The 20,979-nt window shown below is 38.4% G+C and overlaps 2 protein-coding genes across 2 annotated transcripts; both read right to left on the bottom strand.

Annotated features, from left to right (window-relative positions):
* Positions 1-3,633: 3,633 nt before the first annotated feature.
* Positions 3,634-4,572, bottom strand: LOC118651261 (olfactory receptor 6C75-like). The gene has a single exon (XM_036300259.1). It carries the CDS (start codon positions 4,570-4,572, stop codon positions 3,634-3,636), a length of 939 nt encoding a protein of 312 aa, XP_036156152.1.
* Positions 4,573-17,521: 12,949 nt separating this feature from the next.
* Positions 17,522-18,457, bottom strand: LOC118651258 (olfactory receptor 6C74). The gene has a single exon (XM_036300258.1). It carries the CDS (start codon positions 18,455-18,457, stop codon positions 17,522-17,524), a length of 936 nt encoding a protein of 311 aa, XP_036156151.1.
* Positions 18,458-20,979: the final 2,522 nt, after the last annotated feature.

Raw genomic sequence — 20,979 nt, forward strand, 5'->3', positions numbered from 1 at the left:
GGTCCCAGGTTCGATTCCGGTCAAGGGCATGTGCCTGGGTTGCGGGCATATCCCCAGTGGGAGATGTGCAGGAGGCAGATGATCGATGTTTCTCTCTCATCGATGTTTCTAGCTCTCTGTCTCTCTCCCTTCCTCTCTGAAAAAAAAAAAAAAAAAAAAAAAAAAGAATTCTGGATATTTCTCCTAACCATTTTTCCAGTACATAATCCCCTCTTCTGCTGTCAATTATTGTATGAATATTTCTTGAATTTTCAATACCAATTATTTAAGATCATTAATTTATACCACTTTTATGAAAATGATGTTCTAATAATTTTTACAGACTGTGCTAAATGCATGTATATCTTCTTGAGTCTCTTTCTATTTTTGTTATTTTCATGGTTTTTTGTCATTTGAAACTCCCTTGGTATGCTTGTGACTTTTTTACTGTATACTCAAAACTATACAAATGTTAAAGGCTTTGGATAATGACTTATTCCCACAAATAGGATTTGATTTAATCTGGCACACAGATACAGGCAAACATCCTTGACCAAAACAATAAATAAGATTATTCAAATCTGTTATCCTTTACAATAAACATTACCATCATTGCCTTAGTCACTTTTCTTTTAGAGCAATTAAAATGAGAGAAAAAAAGATATTTTACTTCCCCTTATTCCAGTTTTGAAGCTCTTCACTTCATGAAGAAAATTTAATTTTTTTATTTAAAATATTTTGTTTCTGTCAGTAGGAAATCCTTTAACATTTCTTGTAAGGTAGGTTTCTTGACAATGCATTCCCTTGGTTTTAATGAGTTTTTACTTCTCTTTCATCTTTGAATGTAGAATTCTAGGTTGTGACTACATACCTTTTTTGCTTGAATTGCTTCTGATGAGAAGTCAGAACTAATTGTGGTTCATGTCTATATGTCGTAAATATGTTTTTCCCCTTGCATGCCTTCAAGATTTTCTTTTTGCCTTGTTATTTTTTTTCCAGCTTTAAATGGTTGTGCCTAGTTGTTTTCCTCTTTTTGTGTTCTCTCAGTTTCTTCAACTTATGTTTTGTCCTTTCTCAATACTTTCAGAAGATTTTCAGCCATTTTACACACACACAGACACACACTATTGGAATTAGATGTGATCCATCAATAGGGAAAGTCAGTGAATTATAAATATAATAAAGAGAAGAGTATTGGGGATTCTAATATTCAGGAATCAAGTACAGGAGGAATCAGCAAAAGAGAGAGAGAGAGAGAGAGAGAGAGAGAGAGAGAGAGAGAGAGAGAGAGAGAGAGAGAGAGAGAAAACCTCCAGCCCTAGCCAGTTTGGCTCAGTGGAAAGAGCTTTGGCCCATGGACTGAAGGGTCTGGGTTCGATTCAATTCTGGCCAATGGCACATACCTGGGTTGCAAGTGGATCCCCAGCCCTGGTCGGGATGCGTTCGGGGGGAGGCAACCAATCAATGTGTCCCTCTCACATGATGTTTGTCTCTCTCTCTCTCTCTCTCTCTCTCTCTCTCTCTCTCACCCCTCCCACCCCCCCGCCCTTTCCACCCTTTCTAAGAAATCAATGGAAAAATAACCTTGGGTGAGGATTAACAAAACAAACAAACAAAAACACCTTCCATATAATCACAGAAAACCCCACAATAATATCTCATTTAATCCCCCCCAAAATTGTATTAATTATAAAGGCAGTGATCAATTGTTCTAAGCAATGCTAATATTCATTACTATGACAGTAAAAAGATGACTAATCTTGAAAGGCACTGTTTAAAAGGTTACTGAATTGGTGGCTTATAAACCAGTAAAAGATGGCTGTGAAGAGAATGTGAAGTAAAAGGTGGTGAGGGCAATAACAGCTAAATGAAGGCAAGGATGATACTTTACAAAATCAGATTTCTAAATAAGCAAGAAAATATATTTATTAGGAATGGAATATTTCAAGTATTTTGATCAAAATGGAAAACAGACTTCAGTGTTTAGTAAATAATATCATGAATAATGAAAAATTCCAGTAAATTAAATAAGAAAAAAGGACACTCATAACTAAAATTTTCAAATTATGACTGACTAACTTAAAATTAGAGATTTTTTAGACAATCTGATTATAGTGATTATGCCATGTTGAGAAATAGAGAGCACTAAAGATGACCAATATATTCTAAAACATAGGAACTTACATTTGAGATATTCAGAAATAAACCACATTTCTGCCTAGAACTTACACTTATGGGAGAATTATCTGTATGTTTTACAGACTCTAATCACATGCCAAGACGATTTCACCTTAAAAAATATTGGTGATCCTGCCGGAGCCGGTTTGGCTCAGTGGATAGAGCGTCGGCCTGCGGACTGGGGGGTCCCGGGTTCGATTCCAGTCAAGGGCATGTACCTGGGTTGCAGATACATTCCCAGTAGGGGATGTGTGAGAGGCAGCTGATCGATGTTTCTCTCTCATCGATGTTTCTAACTCTCTATCTCTCTCCCTTCCTCTCTGTAAAAAATCAATAGAATATATATTTTAAAAAATATATATTGGTGATCCTTATTAAAAGTCACAAACATCCTCTAAGGTAAATAACTTATAGAGGGCAGACATTTAAATGCATATTAAGTAAAGCATTTCAGAATAGCTCAGTGATGAATTATCTGTTATATGTCAATCAGGGTGAGTTCGCTTAACTCATCCTGATTGACATATAACAGAATCAAAATTAATCAGAATAGTAAGAGAAACTCAGGTTTTATTTTTATTAGTTTGGCTCAAATTATACATACGTATTTTTTTTCTCATTTCCTTGCTCTTAAAATTTCTAAAAGTTTGATAATGTTTTAGAATTATTAAATCTGCTTTATCAAAATGGATATAAAACAAAATTATGATGAAAAAATATAATAAATTGTTTAAGTAATCATTTTCCCTGAAATCATATTCATGACCTAAATATATATTAAGATCCTGTTCATTCTACAAATGCTACATAAATTTATATAATTGTCTACTCAATTCTATACTATATGTGGTTTTCTTCCTGCCTGTTTTATTTTATTTCTTTGCTATTTTTTAAATATTTCTTATGAATAACTAGTTTTTATAAAATGTACTGTAAAATAACAATCATATTTTTAATTAACAAACATTTTCAAAGATGAGCATCAACACTATTGCAAATCTGTTTCCTTTTCATTATTTTAAATAGAATGTGCACCAATAAATCAGTAGTATTACAGAAAATATAAATGAATATTAGTTTTAAATAAGTTACCAATGATCACAAATAAAGGACAGTAACAAACTTCGCATTGCATGCTACATAAAACATAATTCAAATTAAATAATACTTCATAGTTTGACTAATTGGAATTGAAAAATAGAAAAAGACAGATTAAAAATTTAGCTCAATTTCATTTACATATCCAGAAGAAAAGAAAATGAGATCAGAAAAAATGTCTCTATTGAAGAAAATAATGAAAATTAATGTAGAACAACGATTTCTGTGAAAATAAAGCTTCAAAGAGATAAAGGTAAACATCCTAGAAAAGAAAGGGGAAAGAAGGAGAACTATGCCCTGGTAGATACTATTAGATATACTGTTATTATTAAGGGCTCCATTGTTCATTTATTTTACATAGATAGTGCAATAGGACATTCATTTCTTTGTGAAAAAAATAACCCTGTGGATCATAATCATGAAGGCTTTTTTCACTTGTTGGTTCCGTAAAGTGTAGATGAAAGGGTTCAAAAGTGGCGCGACTGAAGTATTGAGCACAGAAATTCCCTTGGAAAAAGATACCCTTTGTTTGACTGATGGATTAACATACATGAAAATACAGCTGCCATAAGAAAGGGATATCACAATCATGTGAGAAGAACATGTCGAAAACGCTTTTTTCCTCTGACTAGTTGAAGGGAATTTTAAAATGGTCAAGGCAATATAGGTGTATGATATTATCACCATTATCAACGTGATCAAAAGTGTCACCAAAGCAGAGATGAATCCCATCAGCTCAATTATCCATGTGTCTGTGCAGGAGATCTGCATAACAGGAGTAGAGTCACAGTAGAAATGCTCAATAATATTGGAGGCACAGAAGTCAAGGTCCAGGCCCAAGATGAGTGGTGGAAAGATGACAAAAAAACCAGCCAGCCAACAACTGAGGACAAGCTGTGTGCAGATTTTACTGTTCATGATGACTGTGTAATGCAGGGGCTTACAGATGGCAACATAGCGGTCATAGGACATAGCAGCCAGCAAGTAAAATTCAGATGCTCCAAAAAGGAAGGCAAAAAACACCTGAGTGACACAACAATTATAGGAAATGGTTTTGTCCCCTGTTGCCACAGTAAGCAAAAATTTAGGAATGCATGTACTGGTATAGGAAATTTCCAAAAAGGAAAAGTTCCGAAGGAAAAAATACATGGGGGTCTTGAGGTGAATATCCAGCAGGGTGAGTGTGATGATGATCAGATTGCCAGTGATGCTTAGCATGTAAATGAGAAGCAGGAAGATGAATAACACCACTTTCCATTGTGGGTCATCAGTCAAACCTGCTAGGATAAACACTGTAATTCTCGTGTGATTTCCCATTGCTATACTTGCTATATCTGAATACAGAAAAAAAAAGAAAATGATGATCCCAATGGAAAAATAACCATGATAATTAATGTTGAAAGTAAAGTTAGCAAAGTGATGTTTCAGATAGAAAAATACATTTCTCTTTTATGTTTTTAAAATTTTGTTTTTTGGGGTTTTTTTTGGGGGGGGGGAGGGTTTGCATGAAAAAAGTTGTTAAAACTGCAGTGGAAAATTGTACTAGAGAATAACCTATATAGCAATAGTAATTGTTGATTTTTTTATGTGGGTAAATTAAAGGGATTAGAGAAGATTTTCAAAGCATAGGAAAATGTTTTTTTCTCTTGTTAATATTCAAGAGTCAGGGTGGTTTGCCATTTCCTGTCTGAATAAAGTTTTCATCCTAGAACCAAAATGATGTCACTACAAGCTCATAATTTGCCCCCCACACACGTACCACAAACCTAGCCATCATCAATAAACAGGGCTAGTATACATTTACTATTTTACTCAACTAAGCAGATTCAAATGCCTGATTCTTGTCTCATTTATTTTCATGGTTAATGAGATCCAATTCCAGGTAAGTGATTTGGAGGTATTGGGGGAAAATATTCTGTTCTCAAGAGTATTTCCATCCCCTTGATCTCTGTTGCAACCAAGCACTTAGCAATTTGTTGCCTGAAGCAAAATCAGCAAGTACAGTCTGGTAATGTCAGTCTGTGCAAGAAGAAACCGCAGTTTTGTGAGAATAAGGAGTATAAAAGCTAAGAGAAACAGCCCAGGCTGGGTAGGTCAGTTGGTTAGAGTGTTATCTTAATACACCAAGGTTGAGGGTTCAGTCCCAGTCAGGGCACATAGAAGAATCAACCAAGGAATGCATAAATATGTGGAACAACAAATCATTGTTTTTTCCCCTCAAAACAATTTTTAAAATTTTCATTAAAAAAAGAAACAGAGAGAAGTATACAAATATGGATTCATGAAATCATATGAGATGAAAGGAGTAAAGAGAAAGAAAAGGACAAAGATAAAGCTTTATGGAAGCCTAGAGAGGTAAGAAGGTATTTGAGAGCTAGGATAGTGAATTTGAGAGGAAAAGTAAAAAGAAGATTGAAAATATGTAAATTAGTAAGAAGAAATTATAAAGAGGAACTAGCTACCAATGCAACTTCTCTCCATCTGCTTGCCTTTCTTATACTTACCTTTTTGTTCTCTGTCTAAAATACAGACTGAAACATAAACAGTTTTGAGATCATCATAGCCTAAAAGAGAAGAGAATTATTCGGCAAATTTCAAACACATAGACTAGTGTGACACAAATTTTAAAAGGTGTATATTTTCTTATCATAAGACTATTCAAATGTTTGGCAAACACACAATTAAAGAAATATCTATAGATAGCTGGTCTCAACATGAGGCATATATTAAGTGAGACAGATTGTTCAGGTTTGCACAGCTAGTAAGTTGGACATCAGCATTAAGATTTCCCAAGTTGTTTCCTTAAAACTACAGCATTTTGGACAAAATACTATGGGCCAGAGAATAGCTTATTTCTTTAAAATAAAAAAGTTTAACAATATCTCCTAGGAAAATTTCTTTCCTCAGTATCTTCCTCCTCTAACACATAAAATGATTAAGGTCTTATGGTAAAATAATGTTTTCTGTTTGAGAATACAAAAATTATTATTTCTAACTTATTTAAAACATGTATTATCATTAAAAAAGGCATATATAGAAATAAAAATAATCTTTTAAGGACAAATAAGTGTTAGTTCCAATAATATCTGAGTTCACAGGAGGAAAGTTAGATTTAAAGTTAGGTCTTAGAATATAAAAAATGAGAGAAGGTATTCATTCATTAGAGAGGAAACAGCGTAAAGTGAAGAGTACATGCATGACTTCATTAAAATAAATTATTAGAGTTTTATTATCAAAATCATGTGTGTTTAATACATAGACATTTATGAGTGAACACAAAGTAGTATTTCTCCCTGGACATTTCTTTCACATTCAGATAATTGTGAAGCTGCCTGTTATAAAATGTTTCTCATTTACACAACTTACCATAATGGCAACACTGTGGGAAACTTATATGTAAATCACCCAAATAAGAAGTTTATCACGTCAAATCATTTCTTTGTCCAACTTCAACAATTGTGCACACCAACTGTCTCCCAACACACACTGCAACATAAACAACAACAAAGTTGACAAATTGAAACCATTAGAAGTCAGGCCTATGAATGCAGATATATTTCTTTGTATTAGATACTGTCAATATTAGATAGATTTCAAAAGGAAAAGGATTTCAATAGTAAACGTTCATTATATTTCATTTGTCTTCTTCATCATTTTCCCTATGTTAAAGTTTAAAAGGTTGGTGAAATAAAGTTAAAGGTGAAAATAGAACAAATGTGAGATAAAATATATGTAACAGGAAACATTGTTGTTACTTTTGAGAAATATTGTTTTCATCTTTTTGAGTCTACCAAGAACACTTAAAAATTCAAACAACTTTTAAAATAAGATATACTCACAAATTTATTCAGACATAAAAGTCTCTGTTTCAATATTTAGATCTCTTATCATCAGTTGAACAGAACACACCAATGTTTCATTTTTTAAATGGATTTCACTCTATTCTACAATCTATGATTGTTTTTAGCCCCTACTTTGGAAAGAGTTTGATTAACTATTTTATCACAAATTTTTAGGCAGTGAATCAAATTTTCCCATTATGTGTTGAATATTCTAAGTATTACAGATTAATTAACACTTGATCCCATGTAGTATTTATGCTTTTCTACTTTAAAGGGAAATTATCTAGATTACAAAGAATTCTCATGTGGATATGAGATTTTTGAACATTTCCCAAAGCAAACCAATTTATATGTTTTTATAGAAGTGTTCTCCCCAGGCACTAAATTACTTTTAAAGTATAAATATATATTTTAAAAAATTAGTTTTTAGTATGTCTCCAGATAATTCCGTAAAAATTTCCCTAATATATGTGTGACCTACCACACATTTGTGTCTTGAAATCCCTGCTAAAGGTCTGAAAGAAAAAATAAAGTTTATATTAGTTAGTAATAAAATGTGGGAATATAAGATGGACAATTTAGCCTGGTAGAAAATATTGTATCTCAAGCTAAGTGCACCATCCTATCTAATAATAGACAAAGATTGAAATTAACCGTACCTCTGCTACACTTCCCATTGGCTAATCATCGAGATATGCAAATTAACCGCCAACAAAGATGGCAGTCGGCAGCCACACAGCTGAAGCGAGCAGGAGGCTTGCTTGCTCCAGTGATGGAGGAAGCCAAGCTTCCTCCCTGCTGCGGCCGGGCTCTGAGCTCCACTCTAAGCAACAAAGTTGCAATTATAGAAGCTAAACAAACCCCAGATTCCTCCTATCAGCAGGCCATAGCCTCAGAGCTGGAGTGGCAACAAAGTTCCAATTTTAGAAGGTAAATAAATCCCAGAATTAAAAAAAGAAAAAAGAAAAAAAGGAGAAGCTGGGAGCTTCATTCGCTGGCGGGCTTGACCAGCCTGAAAACCCTCAGCCCCTCATCCAGACTGGCCAGGCACCCCAGTGGGGACACACACTCTAAAGGGGATGCAGGCAGCCTGAAAACAGCCATCAGCCCCTCATCCAAGCTGGCTAGGCACCCTAGTGGGGACGCCCATCCTAAAGAGGGTGCAGGCAGCCTGAAAACAGCCATCAACCCTTCATCTAGGCTGGCCAGGCACTGCAGTGGGGACTCCCAATCTGATGGGGGGAAGGCCAGCAGCAAACAGCCATCAGTCCCTCACCCAGTATGGCCAAGAACCCCAGTGGGGACCCCCACCTTGAATGGTGTGTGACCAGCTGCAAACAGCCATCATCCCCTCACCCAGGCTGGCCAGGCACCCCAGTGGGGACCCCCATCCTGATCCAGAACACCCTTCAGGGCAAACCAGCCAGCCCCACCCATGCACCAGGCTTCTATTCTATATAGTAAAAGGGTAATATGCCTCCCAGCACTGGGATCAGCAGAGCCAAGAGGCCGCCCGGCACTGGGATCAGCGTGACAGGGGGCAGCGCCCAAACCCCCTGATCGCCCTGTGGCTCTGTGTGTGACAGGGGGCGGGGCCACAACCTCCCTATCTGCCCTGCTCTGTTCATGACAGGGGAAGGCGCCCCAACCTCCTGATCAGCCCTGCTCTGTGACTGATACGGGGGAGCTCCCCAACCTCTGATCGCCCTGCGGCTCTGTGTGTGACAGGGTGCGGCACCCCAACCCCCTGATCAGCCCTGCTCTGTGTGTGACAGGGTAGAGCCATAACCTCCCCATTGGCCCTGCCCTGAGTGTGAGAGTGGCGGCGCCCCAACCCCCTGATCAGCCCTGCTCTGTGGGTGATAGAGGGCGGCGCCACAACCCCCACCCCTCCCAAGGGCCCTGCTCTGTGTGTGATGGGGTAGAGCCATAACCTCCCCATTGGCCCTGCCCTGAGTGTGAGAGTGGCGGCGCCCCAACCCCCTGATCGGCCCTGCTATGTGGGTGATAGAAGGTGGCGCCCCAACCTCCTGACCTGCTCTGCTCTGTGTGTGACAGGGGGCGGTGTCCCAACTCCCCTATCGGCCCTGCTCTGTGAGTGACAGGGGGCAGCGCCCCAACCCCCGGATTGGCCCTGCTCCGTGTGTGACAGGGGGTGGCGCTGCAACCTCCCCATCGACCCTGCCTTGAGTGTGACAGGGGGCGGTGCCCCAACCCCCCAATTGGCCCTACCCTGAGCGTGACTGGGGGTGGCATTGCAACCTCCAGATCCGCCCTGCTCTGTGCATGACAGGGGGCGGCATCCCAACTCCCCAATCAGCCCTGCTCTGAGCCCGACCAGGGGCTGCACCTAGGGATTGGGCCTGCCCTCTGCCACCCGGGAGCAGGCCTAAGCCAGCAGGGCATTATCTCCCGAGGCGTCCCAGACTGCAAGAGGGCACAGGTTGGGCTGAGGGCCCCCCCCCCTTCCCCCCGAGTGCACAAATTTTTGTGCACCGGGCCTCTAGTAATATATAAAAAGCCAGGGGCCGTCACAACCTAAACTATCAGATGGACTACCGAACAGCAGGCTGCATGGGGTGACCAGGCCGGCAGGGGGGTTAGTGAGAGACAACCAAATGACTGAACAGCAGGGTGTGTGGGGCAACTAGTACAGCAGCGGGTTTTGAGGGATAACCAAACGATTGAACAAAAGGCTGTGTGGGGCGACCAGGTCGGCAGGGTGGGGCAGTAAGGGGCAACCAGGCTGGCGGGGGGGACATTTGGGGGCTACCAGGCCTTAAGGGAGGGCAGTTGGGGGTGACCAGGCTGGAAGAAAGGGGATGTTGGAGACAACCAGGCCATTAGGGTGGGGCAGTAAGGGGCGACCAGGCTGGTGAGGGTGGCAGTTGGAGGTGACCAAGCCTGCAGAGGGGGCAGTTTAGGGTGATCAGGCAGGCAGGTGAGCAGTTAGGAGCCAACGGTCCCATATTGTGAGAGGGATGACCGACTGCCAGTTTGGACATCCCCCGAGGGGTCCCAGATTGGAGAAGGTGCAGGCTGGGATGAGGGAACCCCCCATGCATGAATTTTGCGCATGAGGCCTCTAGTTAATAATAGGAAAGGAGCAAAGAAAAGGCCAGACATTATAGGCATGTTCCCAGCAAAACATTGTGGGAAGGGGACTGGACAAAAGGGAAGATAGACTCATGCCTAGTAAAGTTGGGGTGACACCTGGAATGTGCTTGCTGTCAATCATACCTGGGGACAGAGATAATTTGCCAGAATGGGAATGGCCCTGCAAAGGCATGAGGATTTGGGACACATAACCCCCTAAACAAAGGAGTTAACTCTCTGGCTGTCTTGGGACTCATGTGACTCTGGGCTTGTGGGGCTCTTTTTATCCGGCTTCTCTGGTTCAGCTCACATGGCACATGGCCATGTGGACCCCACACACATGGACTAATGTAACTAGCCTGATGCTGAATGGGCCCAGCTCCAACATATGAAGGAAGCTCTGGACACTGGCTCTGATGTTAGCTTTACTGAAACCCCAGCGATACTTCTTCTAAGATTGGACTAAGGGAAATGGGACTTTGGAAACTCAGGGGTATCATTCCACAATAATAAAGCTTTATCTTATCTCATCCTCCATGGGGCCTCCAGAAATGCTCTTCCCACAGTACCCCAAGAACCCCCCTCCCACTAGCAATAGGGGAAGATGAGGAACATTTTTCTCCTATAATAAAAGAGCATTCTATGATCTTCCAATTAAATATTGGCCTTTTAGTGAGCCTTTGTCCCTGGGCTCTGACTTTCGCAAGCATTTCTCCAGTGGTTTATCTTTTTCCCTCACTGGCCTCTACTCCTTCCCCTGCCTGCAGCATGCTCAATCTAGTTCCCTGAAGGCATGGCACCCATTGACTATGCTCCTTCCCCTATTAGGTGAGAGAACAGAGTGATAGGATGTCCTTTGTCCACAGACACTGGCAAATTCTTTTCCTCTGGACAGTGGGCTTTGTTATAGAGAAGGCTCCAGATGTATTTCACACTGATTGCTCTTCACTTCTCTTGCCAAAAAACACAAAGGTTGGTTTTTCTTTTTCCAAATACTCACCACGAGAACCTGGGGCAGTTTTTTTTGTTTTGTTTTGTTTTGTTTTGTTTTGTTTTGTTTTGTTTGGTTTTTTTAGGTAAAGCTCATAAAATTGTTGGGGCTCCCTTAATATTGTGGCCTCTAGGATTTTCTCTCATTCTTATCCACATTCATGCTCTAGAGTTCATCCAAAATAGTATTTAAGTGTTGTTACTCAATTACTGTTGAAGAGGTTTCTGTGCCAGGTAAGCAGATCCCACCTGTGATTTCCTGGATGCAAGTCTGTCTGCATTTCAGGGCAGCAGTTTCTCCCTGCAGCCTTAGTTCTCTAATGGGTAAGAGAAAAATAGTCGTTTTACAGTTGCCCAGCTGTTTGGTCATACATTGGGGAGTGAGAAGTTTCAAGCACTTCCCATGTTGGAGTTAAAGCTAGAAGTTAAGGGCATAATTACTTTTCATTAAGTGTCGTCAGATGTTTGCTTGAGAGTTATACAAACATCCGATATTGCATTACACCCAACGCCAGGTGTGGGGAGGCTTTGGCCCTTCCTCCTTCCTACAAAGGAGTGAGCAACAACAAAAAGGAGCGCTCAGGTAGCTAGTTTCAATCCTACCTCCTTGCCCTTTGACTGTTGTGACAGTAGGGCACCCTTATCCTCCTCACTCAACACTTGTGCAAGAAAATCCACAACTGGATATAAGAGCCTTCCATATCCCTAACCTTCCCATGGAAGGCCCTTGTGCCCTCCTCTTCCAGAAAGCCCTCTCTCTTCCAGCAAGTCATCCTCTACAACAAAACAGCTAGAACAACAAGGGTTATACTATGTCAACCAGCCACAGTTTCATAGATTCTGGCAAAAAGCACAAGACTCCTGACTCAAAGACAGTAAATGTTATTACAGCACGGGAGGTTGAATGAGTTTCATGTTAGCTCAGTTCCACCTGCCTCCTCATCCCCAGCAGGGGCAATGTAAAGAGGACCCACGTGGATGTTGCACATATATGATCAGTTCATGTCACAGTTGAGGACCCCAAACTTAAGAGACTGACAATATTACTAGCAAATCTGCCCAACCTTGCCACATTGAGAGACAGTATCTTTGTAACACTGGTCAGGGAAGAAATCTGCTGTTTTCTCTATCTTCCAAGACTAAGTAACATAAAATTATCTTGTGAAAATAATTCAAAACAAGAGCTAAAACAGGACAGATAGAAATATCCTGAAAAATGTCATTCCTGCACTGCTGGTTACATAAAATATACCCTTAAGAGGGGATTTTGAAATCAGTTATCTGACCTTCTGAAGGCAATATTGAAGATGAGAATGTTAGAAGTCCATGGCTTCAAGTGTTGACAGAATTACTTAAATCATCTCTTAGAAAGAGCATGGCATTAAAGGCTGACCTTTCTCAACTGAATGTAGGTCATACAGAGCCATATGATAAGCATGTAAAATACAATCACTAGAGGAATTTGAACATTACCCTGTAAGCAATATAAAGCCTTTAAACATTTCTTAGCAGGGATTATTCAAAGAACATATATGTATAACACATAGACACAGATAACGGTGTGGTGATGGCCAGAGGGAAGGAGGTTGGGGGGTGAGCTTGGTGGAAGTGGGCAAAAGTGGGGGGAAATAGAAACATCTGTAATAGCGTCAACAATAAAAATAACGTTAAAAATTTTCTTAGAGGAAAGTGCTATGAGCAATTAGTATCTTAGGAAGTGTTCCAACAGCAATGTGGAGGATAAGTCAGAGATCAAAGACAAGAGGATATTTAAGAGACAGTGGATGTGCCTTCAATCTAATTTTTCTTAACACTTATTCAATATATATCAGTGAAACACAACTGTTAACAATTTTGTTATCTTTAAGTTCCAGGGGGGAAAGGAACATCAGAGATGGCAGAAATAGATGCACAAATGGGATTTTAATATTTTTTTAAAGTCCAACACAATATATAATACATTCTTATCCTTGCTATTAACAAAAGTAAAAATTTATTCACAAATATCTGATTTATTGCAAACTAAGTATAAAATTACTTCTTCTAATTATTTCTCATTCTACCTAAAGCCTGGGGTTTCCTTTTTTGCATTTTCTATTATTTATTTATATACAGCCTACTAATGAAAGATGAAAAAGGGCCTGTGCAGTGTAAGTAGTTAAACCTAATAAATATATTTATGAATTTTATAAAAGATATTTGTAATTATTTTGGATATAAATGAAAGGGAAAGATATTATAGTCTTTTATCTATATTAAATAACTTATGTATTTATCTATGTAACAGACTGTAACAAGAACTAAATAGACTTTACATTCACATATAATGAATGGTCAAAAAGGAAAATAACATAGAAATGTGGAGTAAATATTTCACATATTGCATTTGTCGACAACCTGAGACTTCGGCAAGAGTGTTCACATGAAATCTGAGAAAATATGGCATATATCAGATGTCAAACATTTTGCAACTGCTTTTCTGGAGTGTAGTTGTTATCCATAATGTAGGAAATTTTGTGCATATAAACTTAATATATGATGTATTCAGAAGAAATTGATCTGTAAAAATGGGAAAGGGGAGGGGTATGGGGAGTTGGCAAAGTGGGTGGGAATGGGGACAAAATGAGGCAATGGGTGCATAATGCAGATGATATTTTGTTGGGTTGTACCCTTGAAACCTGTATGGTTTTGTGAACCAATAAATTCAAATTTTTTGTATGTATATTCTTTTTTCTTTCTTTTTTTAAATCTCTATTGTTCAGATTATTACAGTTGTCCCTCTTTCCCCCCCACCCATAGCTTCCCTCCACCTGGTTCCCACCCCACCCCCAGGCCCTCACCACCGCACTGTCTGCATCTATAGGTACTGCATACATGCATATAAGATCTTTGTCCCATCTCTTCCTGCACCCCCACATCCCCTTCCCCCCAATTGTCAGTCCACTCCATTTCTATGCCCCTGATTCTATTACATTCACCAGTTTATTCTGCTCATCAGATTTTTTTATTCATTTGACTTTTAGATTCACTTGTTGATAGATATGTATTTGTTGTCACTTTGTTGTTCATAATTTTTTATCTTAACCGTTTTCTTCTTCTTCCTCTTCTTAAAGAATACCCTTCAGCATTTCATATAATATTGGTTTGGTAGTGATGAACTCCTTTAGCTTTTTCTTGTCTGTGAAGCTCTTTATCTGACCTTCAATTCTACATGATAGCTTTGCTGGGTAGAGTAATCTTGGTTGTAGGTTCTTGCTATTAATCACTTTGAATATTTCTTGCCACTCCCTTCTGGCGTGCAAAGTTTCTGTTGAGAAATCAGCTGACAGTCGTATGGGTACTCCCTTGTAGGTAACTGATTATCTTTCTCTTGCTGCTTTTAAGATTCTCTCTTTGTCTTTTGCTCTTGGCATTTTAATTATGATGTGTCTTGGTGTGGTCCTCTTTGAATTCCTCTTGTTTGGGGTTCTCTGCACTTCCTAGGCTTGTAAGTCTATTTCTTTCACCAGGTGGGGAAGTTTTCTGTCATTATTTCTTCAAATAGGTTTTCAATACATTGCTCTCTTTCTTCTTCTGGCACCCCCATAATTTGGATGTTGGTATGCTTGAAGTTGTCCCAGAGGTTCCTTACACTATCTTCATATTTTTTTTATTCTCTTTTCTTTTTGATCTTCCAGTTGGGTGTTTTCTGCTTCCTTGTATTTCAATTCTTTGACTTGATTCTTGGGATCCTCTACTGTTGAATCTCTGTGTATTATTCTTTATTTCAGTCAGTGTATGCTTAATTACTGACTGGTCCTTTTCCTTTTTTTTTTTTTTTTTTTTTTTTTTTGGCATTCTCACTAAGATCCTTGAAGGTCTCACAAGTTCCTTGAAGGTCTCACTAAGTTTCTCAGAAGTTTCTAGAAGATTCTTGAGTAACCTTGTAACTGTGGTTTTGACTCTATATCCAGTAGTTTTCTTTCTTCCATTTCTTTCATTTGTGACACATTTCTTTGTCCCTGCATTTTGGCTGCTTCCCTGTGTTTGTTTACCACCACGCCAATTGGCTGTGAGGATCAGCTGTGTCTACAGTGGAAGAGCTGCTGTGCAGGAGACACCCTTATGGGGCAGGACTTGCTTCAGTGGAGCTTTGGTGCTCACTGAGTCTGCCCCTTGAGTGTGTCTCTTCTGGATCTGAAAAGTTATAAACTAGATGGTCTCACACTAACCACTGCGTACACCAGCTCTTGGATCTCCAAAGAGTTGCAAAGTCAGCCACTGCCTGGGGTACCCAGCAGCAGCTACAGAGAGGTCTGCAGATTCCACCTCTTTGTATGGGGTTTGGAAGTGCCCAGATGAAGCCAAGCTGTGAAGCAAGGCAGGCTGCTGCAGTGTTGGTCTTTGCCTCCTTTAGATAGCTTTGGGGCTCCCTGACCCAGCTGCAGTTTGACAGGTTTTAGGCTGAGAAAGGACAGGCCATTCATATGCAAAAGCCACTGCCCACAACTTGGGTACGATTGTAAATTGGGTGGGGGTGTGGTCTCAGGGAGTCTCCAGGGTGGAGCAAACAGCAATGGCTGCCAGTCAGTCCTGCACCAGAGAGGTCTGACCGCTGCTACATGCACCTTCATTTGGAAGAATGTTGCCCCTGTGTTCCTGCCCTGATGCCAGTCTAGTTTCTTCCCATATGTGTCTGGGTCCCCAGAAGTCTCGCCCAGCACTGGAGCTCAGAGCATGCCAGAGCTTGTATCTCCCTCTTGATTAAAAAGTGGCACACCCAGGCGGCAGCCCCTTCCACACCTCTACACCTCCACACCTCCACACCTCCTACCAGTCTCAATGATCTTTCTTCTTTATTTTTCTAGTTGTAGTTCTTCTACTCAGCTAGGTTGCCCACAGTTCTGGATGATAGTTGTTAAGTGTTTTGGTTGTAATTTTGATATGGTTGTGGGAGGCAGCAAGTACAGGTGTTTACCTATGCTGTCATCTTGGTTCTCCTCAATTCAATTTTTAAGAAAGTTAGATATATAAAGGTTAGATATATAAATTTTAAAATTTCACTAATATTTCACAAAGTTGATGTTAAATTTCTTGCTAACCTGAACATCTAACAAAGTAATATATTCCTTTTAAATGTGTAGGATAATTTATGTATGTAACATTCTGATAAATCAAAAAAAGTGATAATCCTATAAGTCACAAATTATTCATAAAGTCACTGTTTACATTGTACATAAACAAGTGCTAGATAAATATTTATCAAGGAAATTTATATTAGTTAGAAAAATATTTTCTTTTGGTCATACTGAGGTATAACAATTTGGAAAAGGGTAAAAATGTGTTGTTTTGCACAAGATCAGTCATTATATCTAATTTTTAATGCTCAAATCACTTAATTAGAAAAATAAAGTACTTCTTAGATTTCATAAGGCCTACTTTTATGTAGGTCATTTCCTTAACTTAATGGAAATTTCTTAAAAGATCTAATTTCATTTGCCTCCTAAATGGCATTGGGGATTGAAGGGATTTCCACTTCATTTTGTTAACAAAATATAAAAGATGCATGGACAACAAAGGACTGTATTTTGTCATCAGTGAGGTGCTGTTTTTTTCTGTCATCAGCAAGTTACTTAGGCTCTAAATATGCCTTAGATCTTTATTAATAAACAAGCATGATGATACCTGTCATACTGTTTTGAAGATGGGAGCTAATGAATTCTCATTGTAAGCATTCACTAAATGTTAGAAATGAGTTCTATCTAATAACTGCAAGGTCAGTAATGCTTAGACCTCTCTGAGCCTCTAATCTGTTTATAAGAATACACAATTCAAAGCTTAGTTAAAATTTTGAAACTATCAAAATGTGTAACAGAAGAAATGCCACTATATTAATTTGCTCTGCAGTTCTAAGCACACTAATAAATGAGATTTCAAATTTGCAATCCACCAATAAAAAACAAATTAGTTGATCCAATCTGGGAAATGTATTAAATTCTATTAGAATATATGCCAAATTGGATCACGCTGAATTACAGAACAGTGAAAAGAAACATAGAAAAAATTAAGTCCCACTTTGTCTTTCTGTGAGAGAACTTTGCAAGGAAATCTAGAGACACACACACACACAAAAGACAAATGAATTTGTCTACAAACAAGAAATATCTTTTATATATGCTCTCAGCATGAGGAAGAAGAAGTCCAGCAGTGGAGGTCAGATTTTGGAGATTAGGTAAGCCACAATGAGAATTACAATTCAAAAAATAGATAATATTTTAAATAAAACATTGATGAGCTCTGTGACACACCCCACACTTCCTTTTTTTTATTCATAACCTCAGTTATATCACTAAAGTGGTTCACTTTGTTGAAAAAAAATTCTTTTTGATCATGTGCTTAAAAGCATCTTTCACTTGTTTGTTTCTCAGCGTGTAAATGAAGGGATTCAACATGGGGGCAACAGAAGTACTGAGCAGAGCTATCCCTTTATTTAAAGACACTCTCTCCTTTGCTGAGGGTTTCACATACATGAAGATGCAGCTGCCATAGGAAATAGACACAACTACCATGTGAGAAGAACATGTAGAAAAGGCTCTCTTCCTCTGTTGAGGAGAAGGTATCTTCAGAATAGTCCTGATGATGTTTGTGTAGGAGAGAATCACTAACACTAGTGTAACCACGAGCGTTAAAATGGCTGAGAGAAGCATCATTATTTCTATTATATCCGTGTTTGTGCAAGAGAGCTGCAATATAGGAGAAACATCACAGAAGAAATGATCTACAGTGTTGGCTGCACAGAAGTCTAGCTGGAGACCTATAAGGAGTGGTGGAAAAATTATTATGAAACCGGCCAACCATGAAGCAAAGACCAACAAGGTGCAGGTTCTGCCACTCATGATGGTGGTGTAATGCAGGGGTTTGCAGATGGCCACATAGCGATCATAGGACATGGCAGCCAGTAGAAAAAACTCGGACGCACCCAAGAGAATAGTAAAAAACAGCTGTGCTGCACAGTTATTGTAAGAAATGGACTTATCACCTGTTGCCATACTGACAAGAAATTTGGGGATGCATACAGTTGTGAACGAGATTTCTAAAAATGAGAAATTTCGGAGGAAGAAATACATGGGCGTCTTTAGGTGTGGATCCAGGAGGGTGAGAGTGATGATGGTTAGGTTCCCGGTGACACTCAACATGTAGGTGATAAGAAGGAGAAGAAAAATGACAGCCTGTAATTGTGGATCATCAGTCAGTCCAAGAAGAATAAATGCTGTCACTGTCGTGTGGTTTCTCATAGCTGTTTTCTATTTAAAAAGAAAAAGAAGAAATGAAAATTAAAGGGGAAAAAGCTGCATGAGATGACTATGTGCTTAAGATGCTCCATAAACACATTGCTTCCCATATCCAACTCCCTTCTCTGTCCTGTTAGTCAGCAGTAACAGCCTATCAAAACTCACTCATATTTTTTTTATTTAAAATTTGTTAACTGAATGGAATTCTATTTTCTTTTCTAAAGGGTTGTAAATCCAGGCATTTCAAAAATATCACATATTACATTGATAATGTCATATAAAAGTAAATACAAATAACAAAAATCTATAATATTTTAACTGTTATCTTCTGTATTTGCAATTTTTCCCAATCTATTTATTTTACATTAAATTATTTAACACCAAGCTGTGACCCATATTTCTCTTTTTATTTTAATTAAAAGAATAATTCATATTTTTATTTATACAAATATAAAACTATATCAGTATAAAACTATTTCCTTGGGTCATAAATCTTAAAGCTACACAGAACCTCAAGAGATCTTCAGAGAACCCTGTTGCTTTGCAGCAAGTAAAGTTTCATCATCTTCATCATTTTACAGAGAAATAAGACCCCTACTTCTTTTCCAAACATTTTTTTTCTTTTTTTTCTACTTTATGGTGACTTTGTAATTCTGTAAGTCAGATTGCCGCTAAGGAATCCCTGCCTCTTAAAATTAACATAAACTTGACCTAAATATTTCTAGCCCATTAGCAGTGGGAATTCAATACTTTCACCAAACTTCTGAAAATTTAAGACTTAAATCCTTATAACTTTTGGTTTAGCTTCCTCCATTGTTCCTGAGACTTGAATTTAATTGATCTCACCCTGGTTGCTTCTTTCCTCTGATATACACCCAAACAGATAATAACGCGTATCCTCATGTATGGTATTTGTTTTGTTTAAGTAGCACGCTTAATATCTGCAGGGACAGAGGAGGGTTCTAGAAAACTAGCTATTTTAAAAATATAAATGTTAGTTAGACATGGATGGTAGTTATATTAGTCCATTTTTTCCTCTGTTACCTTTCATAGCTTCTTCTCTATTTTCAATATTCATTCTCTTCCTGGTTCAGCACATGACAATTCAAAATTATGGGAATTTTTATTTTTTCTTGTTTTTCTGTCTTCTTGCAGACCAGCCTATGCCCTTACATTCATCACCTCAAAAGTCTTTCACTAAATTCTTCTAAAGGATGACAATACTTTTTTAAGAAAAATATTGTGTCATATTAAATTGTATTTTAACCTTATTGCATTTTATATATTCCAGTCTGGCTGTCATAACAATGTACGAGTATTTCCAATGATTATTGCAGGGGAGCAAAATTCACTGCCCTAAATAAACTATGTCTCTTTGGCATGATGACTACTTTAGGCTGATTATTTTTAAGAACAGAAGACTTGGGAACTTTTACTTTTTACCTCCCCCTTAACTATCTAAAGGACCTATGCTAGGAAGAAAGCTATTACCAGAAAATAACTGCAAAGAATATGAGCTGGGTGCGGTGGACTAGGGGAATTTAGCAAGACCTGTTTGCTCCACTCCTCTCTGTGTCCCTTTGTCTCTGCATGACATAGAAAACATTTGTTTACTCAACATTTTATCTTCCCACCTTTCTATGAATTGTCTTTCTTTCCTTTGAAGTCCCAAAACCCTATCCAGTTCTTCTTAGAACAGGACAGCATATAAGCATCAGTTACCAGACTGCTTATGTGCCTCATTCCTATGGAGCCCTGTACATACAAAATTAAATTTGGGTTTCCTCCTATTAATCTGTCTCATATCAATTTAATTATTAGACCAGCCAGAAGAACCTAGAAGAGTTGAAGAAAAGTACCCTCCATACATTATAAATAATTACCACTAATTTTTTTCCTTCTCCCTTTTACTTCTCTTTTCTTTCCTTTACCATTTTCTTCAATGAATCATTTTTTTAAAAAAAATGTGAATAGTCTAGCGATATAAGTAAAAGTCATACTCACTAGTGAGATGTTTTTGAAATCCAAGGTTATTCTATTTTTAAAAGTGAAGATCATAGGAAAACATCAGTCAAAAATATGTGTTATATAGAGTGCCAGAGTGTAAAGTCAGAAGTAAGTTCATATTTGGGTACTGTCTAGCCTAAATTTAAATTACAGGATTCTAAATAAATAAATGTTACAAACTATTAGGCAACATTATTTTTCTTCCAAATACTATAGTAAGTTCTAGCTAGATAAAGTAAAATAGTCACGGTTTCTAAGCCCCCTTATAGTTTCAGGGTTTCTGTAACTGCTTTTGAAGTTTATTGGTAAGAGGTAAGAGATTCCTTTGTGATATGAAAGTTAAATTTCTATGTAATTCAATGTGACTGATTCACAAATATGAAACAATAATTTCCCAAGTTCAAGAGTTATCCATAATTCATAATATTCAATGACCATGCTGTTATAAATTCATATGCTGTTATAATTATCTAGAGAAAATATATTTATTTAATAAAGCGCATTTCTCTGATTCTGTT

This window comes from Myotis myotis, unplaced genomic scaffold (assembly GCF_014108235.1).
Source record: "Myotis myotis isolate mMyoMyo1 unplaced genomic scaffold, mMyoMyo1.p scaffold_m19_p_3, whole genome shotgun sequence".
Lineage (NCBI taxonomy): Eukaryota > Metazoa > Chordata > Mammalia > Chiroptera > Vespertilionidae > Myotis > Myotis myotis.